A 10,813-nucleotide genomic window follows, 5' to 3' on the forward strand; every position below is an offset into this window, starting at 1 on the left:
TTTTTTTTTTTCTTAGATTCCATATATATGTGTTAGCATATGGTATTTGTTTTTCTCTTTCTGACTTACTTCACTCTGTATGACAGACTCTAGGTCCATCCACCTCACTACAAATATCTCAATTTTGTTTCTTTTTATAGCTGAGTAATATTCCATTGTATATATGTGCCACATTTTCTTTATCCATTCATCCAATGATGGACACTTATGTTGGGGAGCACGCAGTCTTAACCACTGTGCCACCAGGGAAGTCCCTGATATTGCAATTGTGATGGGTGGTGTTTAGAAGTAGCTTTTAATATAAGTAGGCAAAACCACTAGTGCAAACAGGAGCTATGTAGAGAACAATAATGCTATTAAATGTTGTAATTCTATATTTTTGTTATAGCAACATTTATGACATGGATATTTCATTTCCTTGAACCACAGTAATTTTTGAAAATTTGAAATATTTATATTGAGATAGTCATTCTTTCTACAGAGATTAGACTGTTAATTTTTAATTACCTATACATTAGTAACACCATGTGTCAAATATAAATCAGGTTAGTATTTTAGATTGTTAGAACATTTAAAATCATTTTTAAAGCACTGATTCATAGCTTACCTTTGATATTATTATTTTAAAATACCATAGTGACTCAGAGTGATTGAAAGCAGATAATTATTAAGTAACCAGAGACTTTAAGGGCAAGACTATAAAATATTCTTAGTCTTAACTTCAAAAAAAGGCTAATGAAGCAAATTGCTAAAATAACATGTATTTATTAGAAAATACTAAATCATAAATATTTTATAAAGATATCACCTATATCTTCAGCCGAGGACTATTAAATGAGTCATTTTTGTATTTTGATCTCATTAATAAGAACTTAATAGTGGATGAAGCTCAATGAATGAAATAAAGTTCCTCTCAGTAGAGATTATATCTCTAATTAAATTTCTTTTTCCACTTGACTTCCAGCTTTTACTGAGCTCTTCCACCTATATAACTTAATTTCAAATCTTATTAATTTTTGTTCTTCTATTTGTATGTCATCCACCTGATAGTTTAACTTCAGACCATTAAATAAAAAACAAAGTTTACTTCCCTTTTCATTCTAGATAGTTAAATTGGATCAGAGACTTCTTTCTACCTTTTAATTATTTTGAGAGTTTTTAAAAAATAAAAATTTCTAGGAGCTCTTCAATATAAAGCCACAGAAAAACAGTACAACCTTCTTTTAGCATCTTAAACCTCCATATTGTATTTTTATGTTTGAATTTATCTTCACCTCTCCCTCCTCCAAAAATGCTTTAGCATTTTTCAAACTTTCCTATGAAATGTAGGTAAGAACGTTTTAGAAATTTTTGAGAAACATTGACAAAATTGTTACCAGTTGCAGGTATTACATGATCAGGTTACTTGTCCCTTGAGTTGATGTTCTGGAAGTGATAGAGAAAAAAACAAGAAATTAAACCAAATATTAAAAGTATTCAGTTATAAACTGATCACATATTTTTCCTATAGTTTTATAATTCTGTGAGTCACCTCAAAATCTAGTATTGTTCTTATGATTGATTTTTCAATAAATGCAACATTGACATTTGTTTGGAGGAAATGAAGACTTGCTTACCTATACTTGGAGTCCATTTGGGCGCTAATGGTACTGATATTCACATATTGCAATCTTTTTTTTTTTTTTTTTTTTTGCAGTTTTACTAAAGGGAGGAAAAAAAGAGGAAGAAAAGCCATTTAGAGACTGTGCAGATGTATATCAAGCTGGTTTTAATAAAAGTGGAATCTACACTATTTATATTAATAATATGCCAGAACCCAAAAAGGTAAAACCAGAAGTGTTTGTTTATGAGATGTAAAGCAGATCCTAGTTGAATTGCTGAATAATCAGATTGATTTGTGGGCTTGTTAAACTGAAAATATATGTGCCTGAGCTCTTTTCTCCCAAAGATACTCTGTTTCCCAGGTCCATAAAAGATGAAAACCCTATTGTACAGACCTCTTCCAACCCTCACATATCCCATCCCTATTTCACACAAAGTTTTCCGTTTACTCTCTGCTCATTCCTGGAATGTCCCATTGTTCATAAATTCTTGCCTTGTACAGATTACATGTTGAAGTCACATATACTTCAAGTGCATGGAGATGAGTTAGGAACCATCTTCCAAAGTCCCAAGGACCCAGATGGTATACATCATCTACAGTTCAAATACCGTGGAGAGAGAGCTAGAGACATGTTTCTAGAACCACTGCTTCTATTTGGGTAGAGAAACATATTCGATCTTAACTCATGATCTTGAAAGGATTTGCTTTTCATATTTACCTAAAAGAGTGTGTTGGAGGATAGTTTTCATCAGTATATTGAACAGGATCCAAAGTAAACTCTGAAGTAAGAAAACACTGTCTTGCTGTCACACCTCCTCTATATACTCTTTCTCCCTACTTATTCATTAAATCATCCATCCATTCCTTCATTCAATACATATTAAGTGTATGTCATTTATTTGTCAGTAAGTGACTAGGGACATAATATAAAACAGTTCCCAGTGTAGTGGTGAAGACAGACAATTACACAGAAATTATAACATACTGTTGAAGTGTAGTGATAGAGGCTGTTTGAAGCAGGGTTTATGGAGAGCCTTGAGGAAAGCCCTGTTTTTCAACGTATAAAAAACTTTAGCCAGATGCTCAAGACCCCAAGAGGACCACCTGCCCTTGCAGTGCTTTATCCTCAAAAGATGGAATAATTTTTCTCCTTTCATTGCCCCACCTAAATTACCAGTCCTTTGTCCCCATTTCCTCTGGGTACCGTGCAAATGCTCTTGGAAGGGTTTCCCTGATTCCCTCAAGCAACTTTGCATGACTCTCTCACTACCAGAATTCTATGAGGCAAGGAGTTTACTTTTATCTTTGATTTCCCAGGACCCAGAATAGTTTCTGGCACATAATAGGTCTTCAGTAAATATGTGCTGAAATGAATGAATAAATAAATGACCTGCTGATGATAATATCAACACTTCTGTGTAGTGTATAGTAAGTAAACCTAACTTACTTAGTCATTCTGATTGTTAGTTTCCTTTGATGGGTGAGGGAAATGGATCATGGAGACTAGTTTGCCAGATGTCACAGATGTCACACATATGTCAAGAGGGAGAGTCTGGACTCTACTATCCTCTCTGCTGATTTCAGTGAGGATTAGTGGTTTAAGTTAGCTCAATGATTTTTCCCTTTGCTGGAACAAAGTTTTCTTCTGAAAAGAGGTCTTCCATACTGACCTATAACAGGGGGAAGAGATAGAGAAAGCGCAGGGGGTAAAAAAGGTGGCAGGCAGTTATGGACATTGCTGCCTGGGTCACCTACCAGAGAAGTTTGGTTTCACTGTATTTCATTTTGGGCTTCTGTGCAAAATTTCACTGAATCAGGTGGTCCATGTCTTAAAAAAAAAAAATGTGAAGGTACAATAGCAAGTTTAGGAGTAAAGAGGAGAGGGTAATTTATTGTAAAAATGAGTTTTTTGAATCCTTTGGATCATATGACATGAAGCCTTCCTACTCTGCTTACTGATATCTTAAAATCATACTTAAGTTTAAATGCAATTCATACATGTGCACAGGCATGTATGCACACCCACACACTTACACACCATACAGATGGCATGTGAAGTGTGTTAGAAACTGTCCTGGGGGAGAGGAGTGGAGCTAACATAAATACTTTCTGCAATTTACCTATTGTGCTGCCCAAGACCTGAAAGAACCCCTAAATGATTGTCACCTCCCCTCTAACATATGACTATAAAAATAAAGTTAACTAAAAATATTGTGACCCTCCTTTTAGACTCTTAATAATTGTATATGTATGAATATATAAATAAAATAATTTTTAAAGTTTTTAGATTAACTTTTACACTTTTAGAATCTTTCTCAGTCCATCACCAATACTACCACATGGCCCTTAGTGAGAGCATTACAAGTAAAGTTTGATCATTCCATTAAATTTAAGTCATGTAAATTCATAACTCTATTCTAGTTCAAAATATTTTGAGATGCAAATAATGCACAAGCTATTTGCAGAACCACTGCTTCTGTTAGGGTGGAAGAAAAGTATCCTAACTCATGATCTTGAATAACTCATAAGCTTGAATAATAACTCATAAACTTGAACAATAACTTATAAACTTAAATAAATCTGCTTTTTTTAAAGATTTACATGAAAGAGTGGGTTAGAGGATCCAGTTCACTAGTTCAGTGGCTGATTTCTATGTTGGTTTCACAAGGATAACACGATTTAAATTTACGCCTCTGCAAAATAATGAATTTTACATATTATAAAACTTTGGTGTTGTTCTTAAAAAAAAATCTAAAATATTAAATCCACAAATGCCAAATACCTGCTAAATTAAACTTACTAGATTTAGTCCCAGGGAAAAATATTACCCCAAACAGATTAGCAATCATATCAATACAGGCCTGTAAGAGGCAAATTTTATCACTATAGAAACAGCCCCATGGCGCTTCAGATGGAAGAAGGAGAAATTCGCATGTCATTTGTACTGTCATTAGATTTAGTTTAATTGGAAATAATAGCAGAACATGGTGAGAGGGGGAGATAACTGACCATAAGGAAGAAAGACTTTGGCCATCTTGACTTAAGTGTTCATTCCCTTGTTTTATTCTTTCCCTTTTATGATCACGATCCTCTCCCAAGTAGTAATATTGTTCTGTTATGGAGATGGATACTTTAAGCTGATGCACCTGCACTTTCTGGTAGGTAGCAAGTTTTGTTTTCAATCCCTTATTATATTCACATAGCTTAACAATAGTAAGAACAAATATTGTGTGAACTTCCCCAATGTAATTTAGAAACTGATTAATAGTTCAAAAGTAGTGTGCATTTACAGTTTTCCAGGTTCTATTCTAAGCACTTTAGATATATATACTCACTTGTTTACTCCTTTCAATAACTCTATGATATAGGTGCTCCCATTATCCCTATTTTAGAAAAATAACTTGCCCAAATCACATAGTAAATATTGAACACAGACTTTGTTAACAAAGGAATTAACTCTAGACTGTACCATCTTAAGAGGGGACTAAGTAGGATAATTACTTATATTAGTATTGACTGAAGCCGTACCATTCATAATTTTTTATAGGAACCTATGTGAATGACACGGGTAAGAGTTTATTGTCAGAAAATTATGTTCTGGTTGTAAGCCATCCCACTTCCTCATTTTCTTTTCTTATTTTGTTATAAATAGTTGGTATCTTCTCAGTTCTATAAAAAGTACTTGGAAAATGCATCTTTAGGACCTTCACCCTTCCATGTAGATGATACTTTGGAGCTATGAAGTTTGGTGCTAATCGTGGATATGCTTAACAAAAACTTTGCTCATTTTAATGCTTGCAGAGAAGTTCTAGCAAGGGTGAGAAACTCAAGGCAAGCCTATATAAAAACAAAACAAAAAGTTCAATTATGTATGGTATAAGATATGGGTCAGTCAATTAAATTGGCCTATTTAGGCAATTAACAAAAACTATTAATAGGAATTATTAATTTTAGGCAGCGTGAGAGTTGCAAGTATACACAATTGTTACGCAGTTGTTTTGACTGACGTCATTCCCTGCCAAGAAAGAATGTCTGCAGAAGTTATGAGTATTATCTTTTCAAATGTGACGTGGAAGCCAAAGGCAGTTTTCTAGGACTATTAAAATTTTCAAGCAGATAGAAAATGAGAATTAGATCATTTATATATTTATTTTTTACTTTTTTTCATTATTAATGGCTTGTGGTTATCTTCCTCTCTGAATTCCTTCAATGCATGGTAGTAGGGAATAGGATTTTTCCTTTTATTTCATGTTTCTAAAACCAAATGCACTATAACCAGCTTCATTTCATTCACTAAAACAAACCATTAAATCATAACTCTGATTATTATAAAATATTTAAAAATTTGTTTCTGAATTTATAATTTCCCTAATTCTTGGAAAAGGACTATAACAAATGTATTGAGCCTTTTTTATTTAAGGTTATGGAAAAATAATTAACACTCACAAGGTTAATCATTCCAACTTGCACACGGCATAAAAGCATAAGAACTATGTGAATCAAATTTCCCCTTTTTGTTTGGGTTTAAATCGTTATATTATGTTAAAGGATATTTAATGCTTGAAAGCTTTGACCTTGCCTGGGATAGGAGCCAGTTCAATCTTTTCTCGGATAGAGTTAAGCCCAAGTCATATGATCAATAAGTGCAACAGGCATAGTAAATGTAGTGGGGCCTGTGTCTACAGGAAGGACACTGCCAGATAGCACAGACCATACCATACTGGCGAAGGAACTTTTCAAGTCCTTTCATATCTCAAATCTTTTGAAACCAACCACCTAATTTTTTTAACTTCCTTCATCTGTTAAGCATAGGCTTTTTATTTTTCTTCTGACTAGAAATAACATGGTCTTTTGTGTGTGTGTGTGCTAGCATGAATCCGACTTCATATATATATGTACATATACATATATGTATATATATTCATAAACACGTATACTAAAAAGCATGCTTAAAGATTGATGATACCAGTATTATTAACAAGAAGCTGGTAATTGTAATCATAAGGACAGTTTATTGAACTTCTATATATTTTGGCTTTATATGTTCTATATTATTCATAATAATAAATTATGTGAAATATATGTAATAGCTGTTATAATATATGAGATATTATATACATAGAGTATATGTGCACAATATAAATACATATTATCTCATCTGTAAAATACATCTAAGAGATTAATGACAAAGCTTAGTATGTGCCAAACACTGTTCTAAAAACTCCGTATACATTGACTCATTTAATCCTTGCAAAAGATCCATGACATAGCTTGAGAGAGCAGAGGTGGGACTTGAACACAGGCAATGTTGCACCTGAGTCCATGCCCCTAGCCAATGTGTCATTCAGTTCTATTGTGTCCACACTCCACAAATGGCAGCTGTTATCCTTGCTGTTATTATAGAGTCTACTAAGTCTAACCTCTTAAGTTCTCTGCACTTTAGCTTCCAAGGCAGTAATCTGCCTGGGTAACTTCTCTCTCCTCTGGGCAACTTTCTCTGGGTCTTTACCTAAGAAGTACTCCCAACACATCTTAACATTTTCAAGTCACTAGATACCTTTGTTTAAAAGGAAAGTTGTCTTTTTCTAAAATTAGTGAGTGATTTTAAAACTTTTTAAGTGCATAGAATTTTAATAACATAGATAATAGTAATAAAAAAAACTGTAAAGAACAGTTTTCTCTACACACTTTATATTTATAGTTGTAGTCATTCCTTTCCCTGAGTGTGTTAAGTGAACTTTATAGGTTTGCAAACACAGTTTGGCAAACTTGCAGGCAATCGGTGTCCATTAGGAAATCAAAATCTGGAAAAAAAATTCTAGATTAACCAGTCAAGGCAGGGTAAAATATAATTAAAAAACAAGTGAAACTAGTTTCCTCTAACAAAATATTTCCTTGACATTTTCACTCACTCTTATCTGTTTTACCAGTAAAGTTCCACTTTGGCCACTTGTGTTGAATCACCAACTATGCCCTCTGTAAACTGTGCCATCTGGATTTTATTCTTATAGGAATCCTTCAGTCTCTCTCTTCAAGGTCACTAATGGCTCCTTCATTTTAAATTTAAGTGTGTATTTTCTTAATCTTTATTTATCTTGACTTGTCTGGAATATTTGATTAAGTAGATTATTCCCCCAACTCAAAATCCATCCCCAGCTTTCACTGCATTCCATTAATCAAGTTTTCCTATTTTATGTCTTTCCTTATTGCATCTCTAGTTTTTCAACAAATATTCATTTAGTACCTGCTAGGCTACTGTCCCTACTGCTCTAGGCACCAGGGACAGTAGCAAATAAAATGAAGTTCCTGCCTGTCTAAAGGTTATTGGTGTCTTTTATCTCCATCAGTTGTTCACCAAAGCCCATTCTTGGAGCCGACCCTCCCCCCACATCTGTTTCCACTTTTTTTTTTTACTTCTTTAAAATTCAATCTTTGTGCTATCAACTACTGCTTTCAAGAAGATTACCCCTAATATAATTTTGAATTAGGTAAACAGGGGGTTCAAATCCTAGATCCAGTACCTGTTTTATTAATAATAACCATTGGTAAGTTGCTGAAATACCCAAAGCCTTAGGTTTTTCATCTGCAAAATAGAGATAATAATCATACCTACATCACAGGGTTGTTGTGAGATAAACTAGAAAATGCGTGTGAAGTGTTTAAATTATCTAGCACTTAAAAGGCATACTATTGTTATGACTATTTCTTTCTTAGTCCCTCATGTTCTTACCCTTATTCTTACCCTTGATCTACCTACAGTTAGATCATCTCTAACTGATCAATCAACTCCCCCTTTTGGATGACTATGCTATCTGAAACTCTAGGTTTTCAAAACCATGATCATTTTCTTTTCTCACATGTTAGCTCTCTTCCTTAAATTTCTCAGTTAGATTACTGACTCTATTATTCTCAGGTCACTAGAGTTGAAAATTGTGGATTCCCACATCTCCTTAACTCTACAGGGGCAGTCAATGTTTTAACTTTTAGGTGTTTTGAGGAAATTATCCGTATTTCGTTCATCATAATATCGCCGGTTGTAATAACACAGAATCAATGCCCCAAAATGCTTGTTGGGTGAAAAAAATTGAATTAGAATTAGAATTAAGGAAGACAAAAGGCTAGTTGCAAGTTATGTTGAGGACAAAGAGCAGGTGCATAGAGGTTAAGGGATTAGTAGAGGGAGAACTTTAGGACAGGGAGAGGAATTTCAAATCTGTGATCTTGGAGGTGAGTCAATTCCTAGTGATAATGAATACATACTGATGGGTGGATGTTCAAATTAGAGGAAGAGCCCTCAGGAGAGCATTTTGCCTATTTTTATATGCTCACAGTTAAGTATGTACCTCTTAGTTCCTTTTACTCCGAGGAAGTACATGGACAATTTGTCCTTTGAATAACAGTTCTTGCCATTGTTTTCATACCCTTTAGCCAATTGTTCTCCAAATGTAATGCCTCAGGGAAAACACTTGAGGTTTTCCTTTAATCAGGCTCTTTGCCCACACAGCCTGCCTGCTGCTGTTGCCTCATATCTACACCTTTAGCCAGCCTCCAAATTGCTTTAGTAGTCAATTGCCAGGGGAATGATGTTCTCCAAAGCAGAGCCCTTGAATAATCAAGCTGCCACATTTATGCTACATCAATTACAGTGATTGCTCTCCAAAGATAATGCCATTACAGATATGTTTCTCTCCTTGGGTGGACTCTGGGGGAAATGAATCAATTTCTAAATAAATAGTATTGTATTTAGAATAATTGAAATAAGCATAAGTCTTTGAAAGATTTGGATAACTTTTCCACATGGGAAAGAAATACTTCTCACAGTCAGAAGGAATACAGTATGTCATGTTCTCTTCTTATTGTTCATGACAAAAATTCAAGCAAATAATGTGTTCTCCATATGCTGGGGACCAAATTTTGCCTCTAATGTAATACTGAACCATCAAGAATAATTATTGTAGTATATGAGCATGTAGGAGTTAATATACAATGAAATGTGTAATAGCTAAATATAAATGATTTTTTAAATATTATTTTTCCAAAACCTTTATTATTAGTATATTGTGATTTAACAAATTAAAGATAGAAAATTCCAAATCTTATGTTTTAGCAATAAAATGGTCTGTAACTTTGGAAACTTTTAGTAGCATTTTAAAAAATTGAATATACATAGTGCCTATTACCATTTAAGACAAACTTTTTAAAAATAATTTTTATAGTCTGTGACTGAGACAATTTTCAGCTGACTAATTTAAAGCTTTACAAGTAATTTATGCACATTTGATGGGATTTAATCAGAAACAACTCGAATATAGGAAGAAATAGCCAATAAAATGTCTAAATTAATATTTTCAACATGGCAATTTTTATTATTTTTGTCCAGAGGCCTATCCATCCTGTTTCTGTCTTGAAACATATCTGATACCTGTTTGTTTAAAATAGACATAATTTTCACTTGACTTTATTTTCCCTTTGTCAGGTATTTTGCAATATGGATCTGAATGGGGGAGGTTGGACTGTAATACAGCATCGTGAAGATGGAAGTCTAGATTTCCAAAGAGGTTGGAAAGAATATAAAATGGTAAGATGGAAGAATTTACATAGTTTTTGATGTTTTATCATGAGATTGTCTTCACTACACTATGTGATAAACCTTTGTATTTTTAGATGTCTTTCAGTTATTTTAAAAATAAAATGATACATTTGTGACATTATTCTCATTAAACACAAAACACTCATAAATCTTTTTCAGTAAATGATTTCCATGTGTGCATCAGACGGAAAAATATATTACTGAAATTATTTAGTGAACTGTTACATATTGTCTGAATTTGTTCCTGGTTGAATGAGGGTGGAGGAATCTAGAATTTAGACCCAGGCTGGGTACATGAGCCAGGACAAGGGAAGTGTGCAGGGCTGTGGGCTGTGGTGCAGGACTGGGAGGTACTACCAATGGCTTCACTCACATGGCTGGCAAGTTGTTGCTGGCTATGGACTGAGAACTCCTCGATGTGGCTAAATTGGGCTTCTCCCAGTACAGTGATCCAGGGTCATCAGACTTACTAAGTGGCAGTTGACATCCCTCAAGCACAAAAATAGAACCTTCCAATCCTTTTTAAGATTTATTAGACCCAGAAATGGCATGGTTTCACTTTCACGACATTCTTTTTTTTTTTTTTTTTTTTTTTTTTTTTTTTGCGGTACGCGGGCTTC

The 10,813-nt window shown here is 33.9% G+C and overlaps 1 protein-coding gene across 1 annotated transcript in view; it reads left to right on the forward strand.

Annotated features, from left to right (window-relative positions):
• ANGPT1 (angiopoietin 1) overlaps positions 1-10,813 on the forward strand; it is a 251,195-nt gene that overhangs the window by 194,477 nt on the left and 45,905 nt on the right. The window contains exons 5-6 of the mRNA XM_024129876.2: positions 1,697-1,824; positions 10,080-10,181. Coding sequence (XP_023985644.1) covers positions 1,697-1,824; positions 10,080-10,181 — 230 coding nt within the window. The remainder of the gene's footprint in view (positions 1-1,696; positions 1,825-10,079; positions 10,182-10,813) is intronic.

The sequence above is a fragment of the Physeter macrocephalus genome, chromosome 15 (assembly GCF_002837175.3).
Source record: "Physeter macrocephalus isolate SW-GA chromosome 15, ASM283717v5, whole genome shotgun sequence".
Classification (NCBI taxonomy): Eukaryota; Metazoa; Chordata; class Mammalia; order Artiodactyla; family Physeteridae; genus Physeter; species Physeter macrocephalus.